General features: G+C 39.7%; 1 protein-coding gene across 1 annotated transcript in view; it reads right to left on the bottom strand.

Moving 5' to 3' along the window:
- MAN2A1 (mannosidase alpha class 2A member 1) overlaps positions 1–24,545 on the bottom strand; it is a 210,686-nt gene that overhangs the window by 3,952 nt on the left and 182,189 nt on the right. Inside the window, exons 20-21 of the mRNA XM_077817304.1 lie at positions 12,428–12,622; positions 586–696 (exon numbers count right to left, since the gene is read on the bottom strand). Coding sequence (XP_077673430.1) covers positions 586–696; positions 12,428–12,622 — 306 coding nt within the window. The remainder of the gene's footprint in view (positions 1–585; positions 697–12,427; positions 12,623–24,545) is intronic.

Here is a 24,545-nt window from a genome sequence, read left to right as displayed (position 1 = left end):
CAAAGAATCAGAGATGGTAAATTAATTAATGTTTGTGAAGTGTTCGGATACCACAGAGATGTGGGCTATACAAGTACCTAGATACACAGAGCAGTTGATAGAAATGCTTAGGTTGCTGTGATGTTTGCTGCAACCTTCAAGGCAGCATTCACATGGGAGAATTCATATTTATGTTAACTAATCATATGTGAAGACGACAAATATATTATGTAGTTTTAAATGTAAGTATTTCTGTAGTAAAATAATTTCAAATAGTAGCTTTTTGTTTAAAATCATATTTACAGAAAGTTAATAAGACTGAACTCTAACCTGGAAGTTTATGGCAATGTTTTACAAGGGTGTTTTTACTTGCCAATGCCAAATTAACCTACACACATCAGAATCTTCATATAATTGTCAATACAGAACATGTCACTTGGCTTTCAAAACACATTAAATCGCAAGCATCCTGAAAATATGACATTTTAAACAAACAAATAAATGTTCAACCAGAATTCATAACGTAACTGTTCTAAAACATTTTAAATTAAGCATGTATGCAAAAATTATCTTATAAGTTAAAAATCTTCTAATATTTCAACATACCTTTCCCTGAGTAGTAGAGCATAATAGCCCTGTGTCTTTGTTTGAATATTTACAGTCGAATCCTTTTCTGTGAAGGATCAAGGCTGCTTCATCAGATGGCCCAGAATCTGCCTGCAAACAAACAAAATGTAAGTGTACCTTAGAAACTAAATGCTACGAACAGGAGACTTTTAGAACCTCAGACTAATCATTAGGATTTGACCTCTGAGCCACTTATGTTATGAATACCATTCTCCCTAAACCAACAGAACACATTTCATGTAACAGCTGTAAAAAAGACTGAATGTGCAAGAACTGGCAGCAAGATGATTTTTAAAAATGTTCTTTATTTTTCAAATATCTGAAAAACCTGGTCCCAAATTTAAATGTAGTGGTAATAGCGGTATTGACAGGCTTCCCAGAATAAGCAAGGAAGTAAAGGCTTCATAATTATGCAACCACGCCTCCAGGTTTAATTACTGACCATGACTTTGGTCCCCGCCAAGCTTTAACACTTTAGTAGTTAGGTTTCTAAGCCTAATCGGTTACAAAGCGTACTAGAAACTATGACCAATAATGTACAACTATGAGATTAACTGTGCAGATTGGTACATGAGCCCAGAACCTACAAGAGGGAATATGCGAGAATTCAGGTACTCATTGAAACTCAGTTGTGTTTGATCTAATATATAAAGCCTCTTCAAGTAATAATCACCACAATTATTATTACTAATTGCTTATATTACAGTAGCATAAAAAAACGCCTCAATCAGAACCCGGCTTACTAGGGACTCTGCAAAAACAAAGAAAGACAGTACAGCTGTCTGGGAAATAATTCCCAAATTGGAATGAAAAGCCAAAACTCCAAAATTTTTCATGGAAGTGAACTTCTGTAATATTTTGTTTCAGAAATGAAATATGCTCCCAGTGCTCCCCAGGAGCCTGGCTGGCTGCAGAGGAGTCAGACGACCAAGCTGACAAAGTACACAGCTGGAAACTGAAGGACACCTGCCTGGTTTTCATCACAAGTTTCATAGACATTAACACATTTCCACAGAACATTTTGATTTCAACGAATTGGTGTTTACTGAAGGAAAAAACTTTGCACTGGAAAATTCCTGACCAGCTTTAGCAGAGTGTACCTGCTTTAAAGAGCTTATAAACTCAGATGACAAATCGTGCAGGAAAGGGCAAAAGACAGGAAAACACCAAAACATGTAATTTTTATGTACAAATATACTTTTTTTTGGCCACTGAGCCTAAGCATTTGGGACTATGGAGTATTGGCACAATTTTAGAGCTAATCAGAAATTTTCTGAAAAAACACTTTTTCATTGGAAGATGCAGATTTGTTGACAATTAACTTTTCTATGGAAATGTGTAGATTTTGGGGAAACTTTCAATGGAAATCAGGCAGGCAATGGAAACCCACCTAATTTCTGCCAGGTCAACCACCTTCCTCTCACCTTCACAGCCCACGAAGTGAGTTACCACAGAATTATGGTGCACAGGCTTCCTGGCTCTGCCTTTTAGGGGCAAAAGATTTTTTCAAAAATTGGACATTGGAAAGGGAGGGAATGAATAAAGATAACTTGTCCTTCAATTGAACAGAAAGGTATCTGATAAGACCCTTCCATTTTTTGCCATTTGAACACAAAATGTGGTATTAATATATTATTGACCAAAATAATAAGAATAAATGGGATAAAATAATTATCAATATTGAGTTTCTAACTATGAAATACCACACTTAGTGTTAGTTCAAAACATAATTTCAAAGTTAATTAAGTTACACTCAGAAAACTAGACAAAACATTTTTGTTTTGCACACAAAATAACAATGTCTGTGTAAAGAGCAGGTTCGAGAAACATTATTTAAAATTCATGGTGCAGAAGCCTGACTTCCTATAGGGGTGAAGTGATGCTAGAAATGACAAGCCAGTCATCCAGTGGACTTATCTTGTAGTCATCTGCATAACACATGATGGTATGGATATTTCAACTTCATTTTAAATTAAAAATTATCCTAATTAAGAATTTGAATCTATTAAAATAGAAACATATTAATAAAAACAATTACATGTTAATGAATGGACTTCAAGTAAAGTATAGGATGTCTATGACTTAGTAATCATACAGGCTATGCCTATGCTGCAGAACACTTGCTTCAGCATGTAGGAAAGGTGTAGCAAGACACCGCAGCAAAATGCAGGCTACATCCACACTGCAGTGTATAGCTACATAATGCGGTAAAGGTCTCTTGCAGGAAGGAGGCAGAAGGAAAAGGTTCTGGCAACAGGCAGCTGCTAGAGCCTTTCGCTGAAGCCTCCATCCTAACAGAGTCTTGCATTGCAGGGGGAGACAGGGACAGGCACTGCTTAGGCATGTAGAGAGCTGTGATACATGCATCCTTCCTCACTTAAGCAGTGCCTCACCATCTACATGGCTATTTATACCTGTGCTAGGGGAAGAGGGGATGTGCAATGTATGTACTCTAGAAGCTGCTGCAAGGACTGTGCAGTGCAGACATACCCTTACCTAGAACTATTTGTATATATTCATTCTACCAATGGGTAAAGGAGTCTAAGTAGGTCTAATTTATACAATGGGATGATGTAAAAGTTGCCTTCCCTCTACTTTAATCTATACCTCCTTACTCCACCTCAGCATGTAAATTACACTGAGCGTAATTAGGTCTAGGGGAGTGACTGAGTATAACGGAATCAAACTTACAACATCCCATACATCACTTATGAATTTGGCTTGCTATGATTAATGTATGAAAACCTACTTTACTCTTCTCAGCCTTCAATAAAAATTAAATATTCTCAGTCCTGTAAAATTTTACACATTACTATAGGACAAAAACTGCTAAGCTACTGCACTATCAAATCTCCCAACTTTTCTGTACAGCTGCCAACCCTTCAACACGGATTTAATTTTGAACCCTCAACAGTTTAACACTGTCAGGTTCTTGGCTGAAAAAAAACAAAAACAAAAAAGCCCTGTGCCATAAATTCTCATACACAGTAACCCAGGGCAACACTGCTAAGATTTTGATCTGAGTAAAGGAGAAGAGCCATTTAAACAATTTTCAAGTGATTACCATAAGACTTATAGTCATTTATTGGAAAGTTTAAGCAACACTATAAAGATACATATTTGCTCTAAAGGAATATTTAAAAACAGTTTTTAATGTTGAAAACCAATTTATTTATAGTATATCATCTTACATCAATACACTTTTTTTTTTTTTTTTTTTTTTAAAAGAAATGTTCCATATCCCTGAAGCAGTATGACAGGAAGGTTGATGTTTTACAATATTAGGAATTACCATTTTTTCCTTAGAGGAAAAGAATTTAAAATTGAAACATTTTATCATAGGATTTTTCTCACTTGTTCTTTCATGGACTTATTTTGATTTCTGTTGTCTTAAATCTAAATAATGCTTTCCTTGTAATTTTGTAATTGAAGGCTCTTTTTAATATGTAAAATTGTAATACACTATAACTTCTCTAAAATATGCATTGACAGCTAGAGTGGTGTAGAAGAATTTATAATTGCAGATAAATATGTTTTGTAGGTGAGCTAATAAGTCATGGCATTTATCATTTTCACTTTGAATTTTCTGAAAAAAAGGAAAGGCTGCTTCTTTGTGCAAGAAATTCATTTCACTGGGTAATGCAGTTTTTGCTGTGGAAAAAGAAGGTTTCATACCTACAACTGTTATTCACTTCGCATACTGCCTCTGCAGATTTACACTTTGCAAGTGCCGTATCATTACTGCCCTGGAGCCCTCTACAAAGCACTGTTTGAACACATGCACCTTTGTGGTTACACAAGGGATCACAACCCCAACCAACCCATCCAAACTCTGGATCAGCAGTGGCACCTGGAGACCAGTTACAGATAGGAAAATAGAGAATTCCCTCTGCAGATGTTCACAGATAGGAGTAAAAACCTCTTGAAGGAGGGCTGTAGCACAAAAATGAGGCTAGCAAATTGCTCTCCTGAAAGGAGCATCTGCTTTGGCCTCTAAGGGTATGTCTACACTGCAATTAAAAACCCGTGGCAGGCCTGTGCCAGTTGACTAGGGCTTGCAGGCTCGGGCTATGGGGCTGTTTAATTCTAGTACAGACATTCAGCCTTGGATTGAATCCAGGCTCTAGGATCCTGTGAGATGTGAGGGTCTCAAGGCTCAGGCTGCAGCCTGCGCCCCAACATCTACACCACAATTAAACAGCCCCTCAGCCTAAGCCCCGAGCACCAAAGTCAGCTGGCACAGTACAGCCACAACTTTTTAACTGCAGTGGAGACATATCCAGAATCACAAAATTAGTGCTAAGTAAATTTATGAATTGAGCTGTTGTAAATGACATTGTCAAAATAAATCTGAGGGAACAGTGGCTTGAAAGAGTAGATCCTGGAGTTGTCAGTTATAAATTTAACTCCCAAGAAGGTGGTGGGTCCTGCACCAAAGGGCTGATGTGGGCTGGGCTCATGTATCCACCTCACATTCTGGTGAACACTTACCCCCGCATCCTAAGTCCTTGAGGCTCATGTGAGGGGAACAAAGTCTTTGAACTAGAAGATAACAGGTTGCTATTGATTCCACATATCCTGTTGAACATCATGGTAGCTTGTTAATATTAAAATCACTAAATAGCCCTATATATGAAAGGATGTGGACAGAAGGGGAAGACATGGGCCCCCTCACATTAAAGATAGTATTACTTGTTTTAGAGTTATTGATAGTTCAGAAAGACAGAACCTGTAATGCTTATATATCAACGTACTGTCTGATAAATCACAAAAAGGGGCACAGGTGCAGTTTGCTGTGCAAATCAGATGAGGAAACAGGACAAGCAGCACATTCAACATCTATCTAGAATATGTAGAAAAAATTATGGGGGATTTCTATCAAGGACACACATGCTGGAGGTCTCATGCTGGTGTAGAAATATCCTGGGAATTTCTAAAAATTATAGATAACTTAATTTAAACATTGCAACCATCTCCAGATAATTCTATATTAGATTTCATTGTGATGGATAAAGATGTAAGATCACTGAATTAAAACTGATGGCTGCCTTGATTCAACTGATCATAATCTAATTTCATTTGCTATGTGCAAACAAAATACACTCCTGACCAGTAATATATACACTTGTTGCTTTAAAAAGGGACCATTTTCAAAGCTAAAAACGATTATGAGCAAAACTAAGTTGGAGGAAATATTAAAGCATAAAATATGAAGAATAATTGGGAATTGTTTACAAAGGCTTTATTAGATGCCAATCTCTACCCACCCATTCCGCAGTCAGGAAAGAGGTCTTCTTCAGTTAAAAAAATCATGGTTAAGAGGGTAGGTGAAAGCAGCAATACAAAAACCCAATATGTAACTAATGGAAAAAGAAGCAAGTCAATAGTAAAGAGTACACATCAGCAGTTAGGAATTACAGACAATTATAAACAAATCTAAAAGTATCAGTGAAAAATCAATGGCAAGTAGGGTGAAAAAACAATTATATTTTTAAAAATATATCATGAACAAATTAAATTCTTACAGTGGTACAGATCTGCTACTAGACAATGATGGTAAAATTAACCATCATGATGCAGAAAAGGGAGACATTCAATAATATTTCTGTTCTGTATTCAGAAAGAAGCAGAATGGCTGTATCCATATCTTACAGGAGTAAGAAAATACTTTTTTCCCCATCAGTAATTAGGGAGGGTATTAAATGGCAACTACAAAAAATTACTGGGACCATATAACTTGCATCAAAAAGTATTAAAATAATCGGCTGAGGAGCTATCTGAAGCATTAATATTGACTTTTAACAAAACTTGGAACACTGAAAGTTTCAGAGGACTAGAGAAAAAGCCAATACTTTGCCAGTATTTAAAACATATGGAAAAACAGGATGACACATGAAACTATTGGCTGGTTAGCCTAACATCAATTCCAGCTATATCATGGAGAAGCTGATATAGGATGCAATCAGTAAAGATTTAAAAGATTGAAACATAATTAATGCCAACCAATTTGTTTTTAAATGGGAAATAAGTAAAAAAAATCTTTGTTTCTTTTTACTCAAATCAAAAGTTTGGTTGAGACAGGTACCTGTGTTGGCATAATATACATACTTCTGTAAGGCATCTGATTTAGAATCATAGAAGATTCTATTGGAATCTTGGAAGGGTTGGAAGAGACCTCAGGAGGTCATCTAGTCCAACGCCCTGCTTAAAGCAGTACTTAATCCTGAGTGACATTCTAATAAAAAATTGCGCTATAAAAAGTCAATGCAGCCATTTTAAATGGATTAAAAACTGGCTAGCTAATAGATCTCAAGAAGTATTTGTAAATGCAGAATTGTTGTCCAATGATCTAGTGGGATCCTGCAGGAATCTGCTATTAGCCCAACATTCTTCAAAAATCTGGAGATGACAAAAAATCTGGAGTAGCAAATAACTACAAGATCAGGTGACCAGTTATATAGACCACCCTAGATCTCTTGGTACACTGGTCTCATTTGAATACCATGTGTTTTAACACAGCCAAATGCAAGATCATGCATTTAGCAATAAAGAATGAAGGAAACTAAGAGGGGGTGTGTGATTGTACGGAAACAGTGACTGTGAAAAAGGGCTGAAGAGTTCTTGGGGATTAGCAAATAGTGGGGTTAGAAACTCTTTCTTCAGTGTGCTTGTGGCACCTCTTCGATGACCCACTATAGATGGAGGAAATCTTCCTCCAACACGCCTCTCTCATGAGATGGGTCCCCAAAGAGGAAGGAAGAAAGGAGAGGAAAGTGAAGTGGCCTGGTGCAGAACTGTATGGAACAACCTTTGCAGGTGTGTTTAGTACTCAACAGTTGGAAGTAATACTGCACCAGGCACTGGTAAAGGAGAAGACATAAGGTCCAAAGGATGGAGGCAATGGTGTGTAGTTTTCAATCATCCCACCAAAAAGCTGTTGATTGCAAGACAAAGTTCATCTGATGAGCAGTGAGGAATCCTCCTTCTATATGGACATCTTTTATTAGAAGCAGGCTTAGTCAAGGAAGCAGACTTGCACCATCTCTGAGGCTGCATCTCCCTGTTCTTGCAGAAAGGGAGACTTTCGGAAGCTGAATGTTAGATTCAAATGTTTCCTTCTTAAAGCGGACAGACTTAGTAAGCTCTAAGGATTGGGCAGCAACCTGTGTTGTTCTGATCTTTTCCAAAGGCCTCGGCCTTCAAAGGACAGTCTTTGATGTTCTTTTATGACTCAGAAGAAAGGCCAGAGGATCTTAACCAGAACCATCTGGGCTCTTCATTCTTGACCCTACAGGTCACTACAGAACCCAAGGAGGATGGCTTCGCTACCCGCCGGAGGCTGCGTAGAGACTTACGAGAGTCTCTACGCAAAAGAATAAATGAACACAAATCAGACGTCAAGAATTATAACATTCAAAAACCAGTTGGAGAACACTTCAATCTCTCTGGACACTCAACAACAGACTTAAAAGTGGCCATTTTTCAACAAAAAAACTTCAAAAACAGACTCCAACAAGAAATTGCAGAACTGGAATTCATTTGCAAACTGTACACCATCAAATTAGGCCTGAATAAAGAATACAAAAACTAGTTTCCCCATACTAATTTTCCCGTACTGTTACTCACACCTTCTTGTCAACTGTTTGAAATGGGCCATCCTGATTACATTGGCCTCATTACCACTACAAATGTGATTTTTCCTCCCTTGGTATTCTACTGTTGAGAATACCCCACTTCCACTTTAACTGAATTGTCTCGTTAGCACTGATCCCCCACTTGGTAAGGCAACTCCCATCTTTTCACGTACTGTGAAAAGTACTGCCTACTATATTTTCCATTCTATGCATCTGATGAAGTGGGTTTTAGCCTGTGAAAACTTATGCCCAAATAAATTTGTTAGTCTCTAAGGTGCCACAAAGTACTCCTTGCTATTTTTGCTGATACAGACTAACATGGTACCACTCTAAAATCTGCAATATCAAGTATTTTCTTCTTGAAGAAAGGCTCAGGTAGACCAAAGATTTAGTTGCTAACTTGCTCCCTTAAGTTTTAAGAGTTTCATCATCTTCTTGCGAAATAGGTCTGAACCTTCAAAGGCAGTTTAAAAATTTGGATTTGAGGGATAGGGTGGAGGTCCCGAACTTAACAGCCATTGTATTGATCTTGTGGCAGCTCCCAATGAATAGCTGAATCAAAGTAAAAACTGATCTGGTCATCACTGACCGATAATTAGTGGTGTGGAGAGCAGTAGAAAATTTTAACTTTGACCCACATAACCTAACCTCCTAGACACTCTTCTGAGGTAACCAAAAAGATTTACTCCACTACATTATGTGGATCAAACCTACACATCTCATTGAACCACTTTCTTCAGGCTGAAGCTCTCTCTTCACTCTCCAAAGGCATTTGGACCACAGCCACTGCACTTCAAAAGGACCAGAAACACAGATGGGCAGGATTGAAGAGGAAGTTACTCACCTTGTGCAGTAATAATGGTTCTTTGAGATGTGTCCCCCTATGGATGCTCCACTATAGGTATATCTGTGCCCCTGTGCCTCTAATCGGAGATTTTAGGTAGCAGTGTCCGTTCGGCCTGTACATGCGCTCTCCCTGCCTTGTGATCTGCCTCGGGGCTATCTAGTGCCATGCAGGCGAACCCCCCCTCAGTTAGATAGCCCTGAGGCAGACCACAAGAGATGGAGAATGTATGAGCTGAATGGACACTTACATAAAATCTCCGATTAGAGGTGCAGGGGCGCAGATACACCTACTGTGAAGCACCCATAGGGACACTACTCGAAGAAGAAGTAAGAGCTCATGCTAGACTGGTCAAGAGCAACTGAGCTCCTTCCTCCCTATCTGCTGCCTCTCCTGGCCAGCTTTCAAGAGGTAACTCTTTCCCAGACTTTCTCCCCACCTTGCTGTTGGTACTGTGGCTACTGAGCACTCCAAGAACAGAATTAGGAGAGTGGCTTCTTCTCTCCACCCCTCAATTTCATGTTGGTCCAACAAACCCAGCCACAGGGAACAGTCATCTATTCAACTCCCACCCCTCAATGACCACTGCTGAGCCCGCAGTACCAGCTCCCAGAGGTGGTGGTGAGTTAAAAGATGGAGGAGGGGCCAACTGCCCAAGGGGGGAACTGAGAGAGGAAAAATTGACAAGGGGGTAGCCACGTACTAATAAAGGATAATTTTGCCCTCAATACAGAATGAATTCATAGAATCATAGAATATCAGGGTTGAAAGGGACCTAAGGAGGTCATCTAGCCCAACCCCCTGCTCAAAGCAGGACCAATCCCCAATTAAATCATCCCAGCCAGGGCTTTGTCAAGCCTGACCTTAAAAACTTCTAAGGAAGGAGATTCTACCACCTCCCTAGGTAATGCATTCCAGTGTTTCACCACCCTCCTAGTGAAAAAGTTTTTCCTAATATCCAATCTAAACCTCCCCCACTGCACCTTGAGACCATTACTCCTTGTCCTGTCCTCTTCTACCACTGAGAATAGTCTAGAACCATCCTCTCTGGAACCACCTCTCAGGTAGTTGAAAGCAGCTATCAAATCCCCCCCCATTCTTCTCTTCCACAGACTAAACAATCCCAGTTCCCTCAGCCTCTCCTCATAACTCATGTGTTCCAGACCCCTAATCATTTTTGTTGCCCTTCGCTGGACTCTCTCCAATTTATCCACATTCTTCTTGTAGTGTGGGGCCCAAAACTGGACACAGTACTCCAGATCAGGCCTCACCAATGTCGAATAGAGGGGGACGATCACGTCCCTCGATCTGCTCGCTATGCCCCTACTTATACATCCCAAAATGCCATTGGTCTTCTTGGCAACAAGGGCACACTGCTGACTCATATCCAGCTTCTCGTCCACTGTCACCCCTAGGTCCTTTTCCGCAGAACTGCTCCCTAGCCATTCGGTCCCTAGTCTGTAGCTGTGCATTGGGTTCTTCCGTCCTAAGTGCAGGACTCTGCACTTATCCTTACTGAACCTCATCAGATTTCTTTTGGCCCAATCCTCCAATTTGTCTAGGTCCCCTGTATCCTATCCTTGCCCTCCAGCGTATCTACCACTCCCAGTTTAGTATCATCTGCAAATTTGCTGAGAGTGCAAACCACACCATCCTCCAGATCATTTATGAAGACGTTGAACAAAACCGGCCCCAGGGGCACTCCACTTGACACCGGCTGCCAACTAGACACGGAGCCATTGATCACTACCCATTGAGCCCGACAATCTAGCCAACTTTCTACCCACCTTATAGTGCATTCATCCAGCCCATACTTCTTTAACTTGCTGACAAGAATACTGTGGGAGACCGTGTCAAAAGCTTTGCTAAAGTCAAGAAACAATACATCCACTGCTTTCCCTTCATCCACAGAACCAGTAATCTCATCATAGAAGGCGATTAGATTAGTCAGGCAAGACCTTCCCTTGGTGAATCCATGCTGACTGTTCCTGATCACTTTCCTCTCATGTAAGTGCTTCAGGATTGATTCTTTGAGGACCTGCTCCATGATTTTTCCGGGGACTGAGGTGAGGCTGACTGGCCTGTAGTTCCCAGGATCCTCCTTCTTCCCTTTTTTAAAGATTGGCACTACATTAGCCTTTTTCCAGTCATCTGGGACTTCCCCCGTTCGCCACGAGTTTTAAAAGATAATGGCCAATGGCTCTGCAATCACAGCCGCCAATTCCTTCAGCACTCTCGGATGCAACTCGTCCGGCCCCATGGACTTGTGCACGTCCAGCTTTTCTAAATAGTGCCTAACCACCTCTTTCTCCACAGAGGGCTGGCCATCTATTCCCCATGTTGTGATGCCCAGCACAGCAGTCTGGGAGCTGACCTTGTTCGTGAAGACAGAGGCAAAAAAAGCATCGAGTACATTAGCTTTTTCCACATCCTCTGTCACTAGGTTGCCTCCCTCATTCATTAAGGGGCCCACACTTTCCTTGGCTTTTTTCTTGTTGCCAACATACCTGAAGAAACCCTTCTTGTTACTCTTGACATCTCTCGCTAGCTGCAGCTCCAAGTGTGATTTGGCCCTCCTGATTTCATTCCTACATGCCCGAGCAATATTTTTATACTCTTCCCTGGTCATATGTCCAACCTTCCACTTCTTGTAAGCTTTTTTTTTTATGTTTAAGATCCGCTAGGATTTCACCGTTAAGCCAAGCTGGTCGCCTGTCATATTTACTATTCTTTCGACACATCGGGATGGTTTGTCCCTGTAACCTCAACAGGGGTTCCTTGAAATACAGCCAGCTCTCCTGGACTCCTTTCCCCTTCATGTTAGTCCCCCAGGGGATCCTACCCATCCGTTCCCTGAGGGAGTCGAAGTCTGCTTTCCTGAAGTCCAGGGTCTGTATCCTGCTGCTTACCTTTCTTCCCTGTGTCAGGATCCTGAACTCAACCAACTCATGGTCACTGCCTCCCAGATTCCCATCCACTTTTGCTTCCCCTACTAATTCTTCCCGGACACTCCTGCACTATATCTTTATGATGATGTTGCAAACTAAAGTATTCTTAAAATAAATTGACACAAGAAATATTCTGAGTTCTCTGACCACTGCTGGAAGCAGGATGAACTTAATATACATATATGTGATGTGGAATGTCAAATCCTATGTTTGTATGATGTTTCAGAAATAGTGACTGGTGAGAAGATGGAAATCCTTCAGCTGTTGCGGAAGAAAGATCTGGTGACTACATCTTATGTGGATTCATAATTTACTTTTATAGAATGAAATATTTTCCAGAATATAACATTAGTTATATCATATATTTGTTCATAACAATAATATTTTGAACATACCTTTGATTGTATTGTCCTTAGATTGACCACATGCATGTCACAAGGCATGGATGAAGTGAGTGGAGAAAAGACATTCAAAATCTGTTGGACATCAGATTCCGCATATGTAGTCATTGGAATTACAGGATGATTTAAGAAAGAAGAAGTTATATGGCTCAGAAGAGAGGGGAAACTGACTGATGACTTCTCTTCTTTCTATTAAAAAAGATAAAACCACTTTGCATTAAGTTTTTATATGGCTGCCTTAATTAAATGTAAATTTGTAAATTAAGACATATTAATTATTTTTTAGAAACAACAAAGACAGAACTTCTCAATCAGCTACTCATCTGCTTCTCTAATAATAAAAAATGGTTACATACTGGCTCGGTAACTGTTCTTCAAGATGTGCTGCATATGTCCTTTCCATTTTAGGTGTGTTGAGTGCCCGTGCACCGAAGCCAGAGAACTTTTTCCAATAGTGGTACCCATTCATGTGGAGCATGTGCCCTCTGCACATTTGTTCAACTAACTGAAGTTATGAAGGGGCAGAGCCTCCCTGACCCCATTCAGTTCCTTTGCCCAGGGAGCCAGAGTTTGCTGTTGCTCCAATGTAGAGAGCAAGGAGGATGGATCGTGGAATGGACATGTGCACACATCTTAAAGAACAGTAGTTTCTGAACAGGTAACTAACATTTCTTCAAGTATCAGGGGGTAGCTGTGTTAGTCTGTAGCCACAAAAACAAGGAGTCTAGTGGCACCTTAAGACCAACAGATTTATTTGGGCATAAGCTTTCATGGGTAAAAAGCCATTTCTTCAGATGCATCTTCTTCAAGTGCTTGCACATGTCCATTCCACTTTAGGCGACTAACAATTCCAGATGGAGGAGAAAATTGGTGTCTACCTAAACAAGGACTACAACACTACTCTTCCAAACATATCGTCTCCTAGGGCATAGGAGAGAGCATAACGAGCAGTGAATATATGAACAGAAGACCAAGTCATAGCTCTGCAAACATCACTGATGGGAACATGACCTAGGAAAGCAGCTGATGCTGCTTATGCTCTCATAGTGTGCTAAAACTCTTTGAGGTCATGGAACATTATCATAGCACTGATGAATACAAGAGGAGATCCAGGAAGAAATCATCTGTCAAGAGACAGGATGCTCTTTCATCCTGTCAGCAAAGGACATGAACAAGAGTTTAGGATGGAGATGCCATAAAAACTCCTTAATTCCGTTCAGATAAAAAGCCAAATCTTATGAATGCCCAAAGTATGAAGGTTTTCCCTATCTCTGTTGGTGTGAGGTTTTGGAAAAAAGTTAGTAAGTATGTAGAATGATTTAGATGAAAATCTGACACCACTTTAGTAAGAAATTTGGGGTGTGGATGCCAACTAATGTTACCTTTATAAAACAATATCTAAGGAGGGTCAGCTACCAAGGCCTGAAGTTCTGCTACCTCCTGGCCAAAATAATGGCCATTAGGAATGCTACCTTCATTGAGAGATGAGAAGGGGGTGTAGCTATAGGTTCGAATGGTGGCCATGTTAAAATGGAAAGAACCAAACTCAGATCGCAGGATGGTGTGGGATCCCTAATAGGAGGCAAGGTCTGTCCAAACCTTTCAAGAAGCTAACGTCACAGGCAACACTGCTGAAACCGTGGCCTCATCTCTGTTCTTCCTCTTTCCCCATGGCCATGTCCCTGCTCCTTCTCTTCTTCCCCCCTCCACGAGGCACCACCCCCAGGCCAGCCCAGAACTTGGAGCCGGGCCATGCTAAGAGCCACTCAGGGAGCCCAGGCTGCTATGGGGAGACCCCTGCCCAAGAGCAGCCCTCGGCTCCACCCACCACGGTGCACTGGCCAGGGCAGGTAGAGGGTCCAGGGCTCCCCACAGCGGTCCTGAATCCCTGGGAGGCTCTTATTACAGCTCAGCTCTGACTTCTGGCCACGCCAGGGGATAGGGTCTTGGAGGGAAAGAGAAGAGGGGCAGGCCACGGAGAGGGTCCGGGCCTCAAGGCAAGGGGGACTAAGGTCCTCTTCAGTCCCCCCACTGGAAAGAGGCTGGAACTGCCGGCAGGGGCTGCACTTCACGGTGGGGGAGCTGATCACCTTATCAGCTCCCCTGCCACAAAGCACAGGTACTGCCACTGCCACTCCGCGCCCCCGAACTACGTCCATGTTAAAAAGTGGGTGGGCAGTACAACGTAAGATGCCAGAGTCTGTAACTCTACATTGCTAGAATGCGGCACTGGGAAGCACCTTGCAGGAGTTATCTTAACTATAACTAACTTTGGTACTAGTCATTTTATGTGAGTGTGTTGAGGACTTAGCCCTCAAAGAAGAAGAGGGCTTCTTCCGGCCAGAAGAGGTCAAAGGGCTGGACTTCTGCCTCCTGCATGGCACTATAGGTGGAGAGCGGTGTCGTCTTGCCAGCTCTCTTCAACTCTCTTCCAAGTCTGGTGGTGCACTCGAAGATGGAGTTGAGTCCAAATCCCTGCATATTGAGCACCTGGGTTCCAAATGAGAGCACAAAAGCTGCTTTGACCAGGATGTCTTGAAGTTGAACTTCCCTCAACGTCCTACTCCTCGTTTTAAACACCTTACAAATAGAGCAGTTATTATACCTGATGTGTCCTTCTCTCAAACACTTTTATCATTGGGAGTGAGGATCACTGACTGGCCTAAATTTGTTATAGCCAGAACAGTACTTAAATCTTGGGGACTTGGACATGCCTGGGAACTGAGCCAAAAACAAGTACCACTATCTAAACTACAACTATACTAAACTACTTACAATAAAAGATCTCTAGAAAGTTTTCTTAAAGGGAAATACGGGAAAGACCATAAGAAGCCACATACACTCCGACTACCAACCATGGGTGTGAGAAGGAACTGAGGAGGATTGGGACGGCTCTAACGCTTTATACTTTCAGCTAGCAGCATGTACTGCCCCAACAAGTACCACTATGGGGAAAAGTTCTCCAACTTCAGTGCACTGGTGTGTACACATCTAAAATGGAATGCAAGCACTCAAAGAATAATAATAATAATAATAATAATATATAGCTCTTATACGGATACTCCGTAGCTTTCTCAAAAAGCTTTGCAAAGGAGGTATCGTTAACACTTCTGTGCTTTTCTTCAATGCCAACCATCAAACCTCCTGTAAAATCTGTAAAGTCTCTTCATCCTCCTTCAAGTACCTCCTTAAGACTTACCAGTGCTGTAATGCCTACAAAACACTCCAGATGATAATGGCTATACAGTTAGCAAAAAGACTATGGTCTCATAGGAAAATGTACTATTTACTGTTATCTCGTCTTGCCACCCCACTTGCCTATTTCATCTACCTACTCTGTCTTGTCATACACCTAGACTGTAAACTGTGGAGCAAGGATTAAATTGTACAGCATTAATCTCAGTGGAGTCCTGATCATTTACTGTAATACAAATAATTAATTGTGCCAGCAAATTAAAATTAAAGCAAGCTACAGAATTCCATACAATTTAAATGCAAATGTTTTGTATATTTGATTAGTTCTCAACAGATAAGATACATGCTAACTTTTGAAGGAAGAAATGAGTGTTGCTTTTCCTCCTCTTGGTTAGCAGCACAACACATTTTTTAATTATTTTTTTGTGTGTGGGTACAACAAACAGCAAACATCTGATATGTGATTCAGCTGAGAACTAAACAAGTAAACATACATCTAAATTACAAACAGGTTGTTCAATCTTAATTATAGGCAATGGTATAAACATTTCAAGTATATTATTTCATATATTTTACTGAAGATTTGCTGCACGTGTCAAAGGAAGACAGAGGATTCTGGAAGTGAATCACTAGCTAGGTAAGTGGTGTAGGGCTCTGGTTTTGTGAAATATTGGTCCACCTTCTACAGGGGAGAGGAGGCTATATTGTTTGGCCAGTCACCACTTCAGCAGAAGGGGGACCAATCTTCTTGAGGACAGGCTGGCTAGAGTAGTCAGGAGGGCGTTAAATTAATAGCATAAGGGGAGGGTAAAAAGAGGGAAGATATCAGCACTCAGCACAAAATCAAGATATCGAGAACAAAATTTATCAAGGAATCAAAGGACATGAACAGGAGAAATTCTTTAATTACCTATACATCAATGCTAAGAGCCTGACCAACAACCAAGAGGAACTGGAATTGGTCATCTAGGAGCATAAATTCAATCTACAGTAGAAGCTCAGAGTTACGAAGCTCGGGAATGGAGGTTGCTCATAACTCTGAACAAAACATTATGGTTGTTCTTTCAAACGTTTAGAACTTAATACACCTTGGAAACTTTACTATGCAGAAGAAAAATGCTACTTTTAACCATCTTAATTTAAATGAAACAAGCACAGAGACAGTTTACTTACCTTATCAATTTTTTTTAAACTTTCCTTTTTTTTTTTTTTTAATTAAAAGTAGTTTACATTTAACACAGTACTTTTCTGTAGAGTATATGGAATTTTTGGTCTCTGCTGCCTGATTGCATACTTCCACTTTCAAACATGCTTCAAATTTGTAAACATTATAGATGAGAATTTCCTAACTCAAAATATGTTGCAGCCAGCATGGAGGAATTCTATATTAGACCTTGTTCCAAAAGATAAAGAACTGACCACAGGACTAAAAGTAATGTATATACTTGCTGCTTTATTAGGGCCAATTTCACAAAGCTGAAAACAAGTATGAGCCAAATAAGCTGTGGAAAATAATTTAATCAGAAAAACTTGAACTATTATTGGGACTCACTTAACACCTTACTAAATGCCCCAAAAGCCTCAATCCCACAAATGAGGAAGAAGGCTGTGCTGGTTAAAAAAACCAAACTGTTTAGAAAGCAAGTGGAAGGCAGCTTTAAAATATAAAATATATAAATAATATATAACAAATGGAAGAAAGAGAAAGTTAACATTAATGAATAAGTCAGAAGTTAGCAATTGCAGAAAATTGATAAGGGACACAAAAGGAGAAAAATGTATGGCAAGCAGAGTTACGGACAGTAGTAGAGTTTTTAAAACACACTAGGAACAAAAAAGAATTCTGACAATGGTATTGGTCCATTACTAAATGGAAATGGTAGAATTATCAATAATAATAATACAGAAAAGGTGTTCAATAAATATTTCTGTTCTGTATTTGGGGAGGAAAAAAAAGATGATACAGTCTCATCATATGGCGATAACGACGTTCTTTCCATTCCACTAGTGTCTCTGGAGGATGTTGAACAGAAGCTACTAAAGTCAGAAATTTTAAAATAAACAGATCCAGATAACTTGCATCCAAAGAGTTTCAAAAGACTGGCTGAGGAGCTTGCTGATTCTCAATAAGTTTTGGAGCACTGGGAAAGTTTCAGAAGACTGGAAGAAAGCTAATGTTGTGCCAATTTTTAAAAAGGGAGTGGAATGACCCAGGTAATTATAGGCCTGTCAGCCTGACATCAATCCCAGGCAAGATAACGGAATAGCTGATACAGGACTCAATTAATAAAGAACTAAAGGAGGATAATGTAACTGACACAAATCAACATGAGTTCATGGGAAATAGATCCTGTCAAACTAACTTGATATCTTTTTTTCAGTGAGATCACAAGTTTGGTTGATAAAGGTATTAGCATTAACGTAATAAACTTAGACTTCTGGAAGGTGTCTGACTTGGTCCGGCACAGCACTTGGATTAAAAAATCAGAATGATATAACATTAACATGGCATACATTAAATGGATTAAAAACTGGCTAACTGATAGATCTCAAAATGTAACTATACAGAGAGAATCATTATTGAACTGGTCTGTCTTCAGTAGGGTCCTGCTGTGATTGGTACTTGGAGCTAAACTAGCATCTTTATCAATGACCTGGAAGAAAACAAAAATCATCATAGATTAAAGTTTGCAAATGACAAAAATTAGAGGAGTGGTAAACAATGAAGAGGACACTGATTCTGAATTGCTTGATAAAGTAGATGCAATATGCATTTTAAATATGGTTAAAGGTAAACGTACACATCTGGGAAGAAAGCGTATAGGCCAAATTTACAGAATGGGAGATTCTATTCTAGGATGCAGTGACTGAAAAAAATTTGAGGTCATGGGGGATAATCAGCTGAACATGAGCTCTCAGCATGACGTTATGGCCAAAAGAGCTAATGTGATCCTGGAATGCATAAACAGGGGAATCTCAAATAGCAGTAGAGAGGTTACTTTATCTCTGTATTTGGCACGATGTGACCACTGCTGGAATAGCGTGTCCAGTTCTGGTGCCCACAATTCAAGAACCTTGTTGATAAATTAGTGAGGGTTCAGAGAAGAGCCACAAGAATGACTGAAGGATTAGAAAACATGCCTAATAAACATGCCTCAAGGAGCTCCATCTATTTAGCTTGACAAAGAGAAGTGTAAAGGGAAAGAAGCTGTAAAACAGTTGACATCAAATGCGATATCTCGAACCACAGGATGGCTGGTCCACACCCCACTATATGCTCTTGTAGAGGAGCACAAAGAGCTTTTCTGTGCAGGTGTGGGTCCACAATCGCTGCTTTACAAACTCCAGTTAAGAGTGCACAGCACATGCACATTCTGTGGTGGAGCCCCCACAGGGACATATACTCGAAAAATGCAGCAACTCCACTGAATAGTTCTGCACGGTTCTTTCATACAGTACTACTGTCTGTATTTGAAACAATTTTTCTAAAAATGTTTTCAATCACAAGTAGGACTTTTTAAAACTAATCTAAGTACTCAGTTCTATACTTAAACATTTAGTATAATAGCAAACAGCTCAAGATATTCAACTAAATACCTCCCAGCACAAGCTTAGTTTTCACCTAAATATTTCACCACACTTAAAATCCCTGATCTAGGATCTCCTAAATTTATAAACACATGCAGGCAATGTTTATGGTGTTGCTTATCACAGAGTGCTCCGGAATTATCTCCAACATACGTTTCATAAGACACCAACATAAAACTAAAATAATGAATTCTGTCAAACTGAAAGGGTATTTGAAACATTTATTTACTTCTTGTCTTATACCACCAGCACAATACTATGATAAGATAAATATCTCTTGAATCAGAGGGGTAGCCGTGTTAGTCTGGATCTGTAAAAGCAGCAAAGAGTCCTGTGGCACCTTACAGACTAACAGACGTATCTCTTGATTGTGAAAGTTATCCTATCATTCTAAACATCTTTATACATTATGTTGAACACCACTCTTGCCAATTCTGTTATTCAAGACAGACTGAGGATCTCTCTCAACTCCAAAATATTAAATCTTTTCATTATTTAAAGTTTGAAAAATTCATGACTTGTTAATTGTTATAAAATTATATTTAATATTCTTCCTTTTGTTAACACTCCTTATCCCCCATTTAAACCTTTCCCCTGCATAATGCCATTATTTAGGAGTAAATACGTGTTTTTGAATAACTGATGAATATACAACATGCTGCTAGAAGTAAGGAAATATACACTACATCCTGTAATGACCAAACAATACTATTGGTTAAGAAAGCATTACATGACTAATGACAATTTACCATTATTACCCCCATAACTAGTCAATGGCTGAATAGTCACAGTCACAGTTAGTCTTGCCTTCTGAACATTTCCCTGTTCTTTTTCTGCATAATCTCTCCCATCCCATCTAATTCCTCATAGAAGTCTCATGTCCTACTTCTCCATTTTTATTTGCCTTCCGCTCAGAATTAAGGGTTCTGGAAGCAACATCAGCTAGTGCCATCTTTGTTTTGGTCTAACAAGTATATCCACCAGTTGTGTTTTAGGCTATGGCAGCAGCCACTATCAAATGCTCCAAGATCTATAGCACAGCAGTTGCAATGTTTAAAAGGAGCTGCCAAAGCAGTACCAAGGATCCCGATATGCGTCTAAAGACATATACATTTGCACTGGCTGTTACAGCTCCCTGGAAACCCGCTTTTAAGGAGAAAGCATATAAGTACAAGTGAAGAAAACTGGGACAATATTTTTCTTTTTTTTTTTAATTTAAAGGCAGAAGGAAAGATGCCATGAGCAAGAGGTTGGAAAAATGTGGGTCGAACTATTTCTGCTTTCCATTTTTTTAGGAGGTGTGTGTGTGTGTGTGTTTATATGTATATTTATATATGTATATGTGTATATATATAAGCTTAAGTCATTTATTTAAAACAAAAATTATTGTTTTCTGTGTTTAAATACAACCTCCCTTATGCAAGAGCATTCACAGTCAAATGGCTGAAAGCACAATATCCAGGGCTACACTCCATCTAAATTTGCATTTGATAGTAGGTTGAAAACCACATAGAAGTATGAAATAAATGGAAGAGATTCAAATCAAAATTTTATTTGATCAGTTCCATACTATTAAAATCAATGAAATTCCAGATTTTAATAAACATTTCTTTTTACCTCATGCAGTTACAGAAATGCCAATTTGTCTGGGAATTTAGCAACTGAAGTTGGAGGAAGGAGGGATCACAGCAGTTTGATACATGGGGAGAGGAAAAGCTAAAAGCTTCTGTCATTGGGATGTGGACAGGATTTTAAAGAATTGAGCACCACCTCTACCTTCTTCCACTCAATTTTTAAAATAACTTTCCAAGTGGTGACATGGGAATATTTATTAGTAAATACTAATACTCTGCAGAGCATTTCAAAAACCTTTACAAAAGGTGTGAAAACATCAACTGACTAATGGGGAAAATGGAGCGGATGGTATGCTGAGACTGTCTACAATGTTATACAGCCTATCTGCGACAGCTAGTAGCAAATATCCCCAATGGCTAGTGATGGGACACTAGATGGGGAGAGCTCTGAGTTACTACACAATTCTTTCCTGATGTCTGGCAGTTGCGTCTTGATGAAAAGCTCAGGGTTGGGAAGGAGTTTTCCCCAGGGTCAGGCTGGCAGAGACCCTGAGGTTTTTTTTGACTTCCTCTGCTGCATGGGGCACAGGTCATTTGCAGGTTTAAACTAGTGTAAATGGTGCATTCTCTGTAACTTGGAGGCTCTAAATCATGATTTGAGGACTTCAGTAACTCAGCCACAAGTTATGGGTCTATTACAGGAGTAGGTGGGCAAGGTTTTGTGGCCTGCAACATGCAAGTCAAACTAGATTACCATGATCATCCCTTCAGACCTTACAGTCCACGAGTCTATGAGGCTTACACTGAGGCGTAAAACAGTGGGGTGGCCGGCTGTTGACAAGAGTTGTTAGGATGGAAGAAAACTCATCAAAAAGTTTCAAATGACTGCTGCATTCAGATTCTCTCCATGACAAAGTAAGAGTGTCCTGGAAAACTCCAGCAGCTCCTGGGTGCTGGAGCCTTTCCCTGCAACGGTCTCACCCTTGCCAAAGCCTTTCACTGCCCCACGTAGCTACACACCAGAATGTGGATGCAGCCTGCAGTGTGTAGCTGCACATAATCTACTTGTCACTGCAAGAAGTCTGCAGTGTAGACATAGCCTTAATGGCTTCATTCATGGATTTAACAACAGAGTCCCACATATGAAATTTTGCAGACCATTTCATGTGTGCTATTGCATTTAGGCTCTTTGAATACAAAAGTGTAAGAGTGGATTTGCCCCCTTTTATACATTTCCATGATTATACTAGGTAAAGTTTATTATGGCAACTTCTTGATTTTTCATTTGATAGCCATTTTAATCTAAATTCATTTTTGAAAAGTTTAATTAGTCAATTAAGACCCAAAGTACCACTCAAAGTTGATAAATATCTGCCTCAAATACTGCTAATATAAAATAATTCAAAGAAATGGCAATAAGAAAATATTTAGCAGGATGACAAGTATGACTAGAAAGGCTGTCAGGAGCAAATTAAAATATAATTCACTATTCCACACAAAGAAAGTGGAGTATGGTAACACTGTAGTCACAAATACTTTAAAATGGCCCATCAGTATATTTTATCACCAGATTTTCTTTATTCTCTTCCCTTTCATTTTCTGTAAAATGAGCTGATAGCTTGCACCTGACAATGATTTTAAAACAAGCTCATGTTAAACTGAACAGTCATAAAAATTATTAGGTTGCAGTAATAGAATATACTCATCTTATTATAAGATTTAAAACCTAAAAAGGTGCCTGATTGTAGGAAAGTGTCCCAAGGACCAGCAAAACCACTCAGCCACTATAGTGCAGCCTTCTGACAAATGATGCACACTCCTGGCTAGGAGGACTGCCGCTGGTCAAACTCAGTGAGCTATAGGTTCTGCAATGACACATGCCACTCAGCCTGCAGTAAGCCTCATTAAAATCTGCCTTCCTCCCATGCATGAAGATTGTAGTGAAGGAAGAGAGTAAGCATGAGTCCAGTCACCTCAACCTGTTTATGGTACAGTGAATGTTCTTACTTCCTCACTTAGTCCAACTCCAGCTCCTTCCACTGCCCTTTCGTTGGTACTGTTATGTGCATGTCAGCTGCTGCCTAGTGCAGTACCTGTATACCACCTTTCTTTATACAGATTTCTTGAATTTTTTGCCTAACTTTCTCTTTCCCTCCATTTTCCTTTTTCAATTTGATTGCGTCATATGTTCCTCACCTCATAGATCAGGGTCCCTAGAGCAGCAAAGAGATACTTGGTGATGCATATGGCTGGTATACTCAAGAACAACTACTTACTGCTATCACTGTTGTTCCGCTAGATGACTGCTGGATGGATACGTATCCTGGGTGATCAGTGTACATCTGGACACATGAGCGCAGATGTTCCTGGCTAAAAGAGTTCATTGAGACTGTACATGTACACCTAAACAACCTCAACTTTTTATGCTTCCAGCCAACCATTTCATCTCGTATACTCATTGGGCCTTGCATTTAGGAAGGAAACATTCTGATGAAGAACTTCTGGATAAAGAGACTTTAAAGTTTATACTTCTAAGATCCTATGTATTTTTGTATATATGGGTTCATGATAGACAGAGTTTAAGGCCAGAAGGGACCATCATGATCATCTAGTCTGGTTTCCTGCAGATTGCAGGCCCATAGAACCTCACCCAGACACTCCAATAGTAGGTCCCTAACCTCTGGCAGAGTTACTGAAGTACTCAAATCTATATGTAAATCTATATATAAGTGTGATTGCCTATCGTTCTACACCATTGTTGTGTAAGGTTATCTAATTTTGGTCCAATCGTCACAGCAGGGTTTTAACCAGAGAAACTATTATACAAATAGATAGCTATCTATGCTAATTCTCACAGTATGGCAATGTTTTTACATATGAAACCCCCCACACTCTTGCCAATCTGACCTACACAATGGTTCTGATTGTGAGTATTTTTTCTGGCAACTTCATATGGTCTTAAAGAAGGTGGGAGTAGTTTGCTGTAAAGACAGCTGTACTCCAGTAATGCTAGAGTAGTGTAGAAATAAGAGAAAGGTTTAATAACTAATGATTTTTGAGTGGATGCTGCTCCCTGCTATGCAAAACAGGTATTAACCTTTCATATCCTTGACTTGTGTCATGTGACTGGAGCCAGGAAATAAAGATCACACTCTGACCAGTCACATCTATTACGTAGTATCAGAAGAAAACTGAATCTTTGACCAGAAAAAAGAGAAAACGAAGACACTTGTATCCCTCAGTCTGAAAAGCAAAATGGAAGAGAATTGGAGGCGGTAGCAGAACTTCCAAATTTTCCTGGAAGCAGGTGGTATTGCAGAGAAACTGGAGATGGTGAAATTTCTTCACAATGCTACAAGTGGCAGCCCCAGAGGCTTTGGAGATCTATAATGCAATCCAGTAGAAGCAAAAAAATGACTAAACAGCTAACCAAAATTTCAAGAATACTATGAGCCATGCAAAAATGTCACTTATGTAGGCACATTTTCTTTACTAGGAAGCAGTTGCCAGGTGTGTCATTGAGCCTTATGTTAAAGAGCTATGTATTAGACCTAAATCATATCAATCTGAACTGTTAACTAGATGAAGCAATTAAAGACCAAATTATTTGTGGTATAACTGATAAACAAGTCAAAGCAAAGTTATATTATGAAAAATTGAAATTAGTGAAAGAATTGATGTTCGTCTCATTAAAAATACATACCAAGGCATAAAAAAGTAAACAAACAGCAGAGACCATATATATTTGTAAGAAA

The sequence above is a fragment of the Eretmochelys imbricata genome, chromosome 5 (assembly GCF_965152235.1).
Source record: "Eretmochelys imbricata isolate rEreImb1 chromosome 5, rEreImb1.hap1, whole genome shotgun sequence".
NCBI lineage: Eukaryota > Metazoa > Chordata > Testudines > Cheloniidae > Eretmochelys > Eretmochelys imbricata.
The sequence above is the reverse complement of the archived record's forward strand: the minus strand, read 5'-3'. Positions and strand labels throughout refer to the sequence as shown.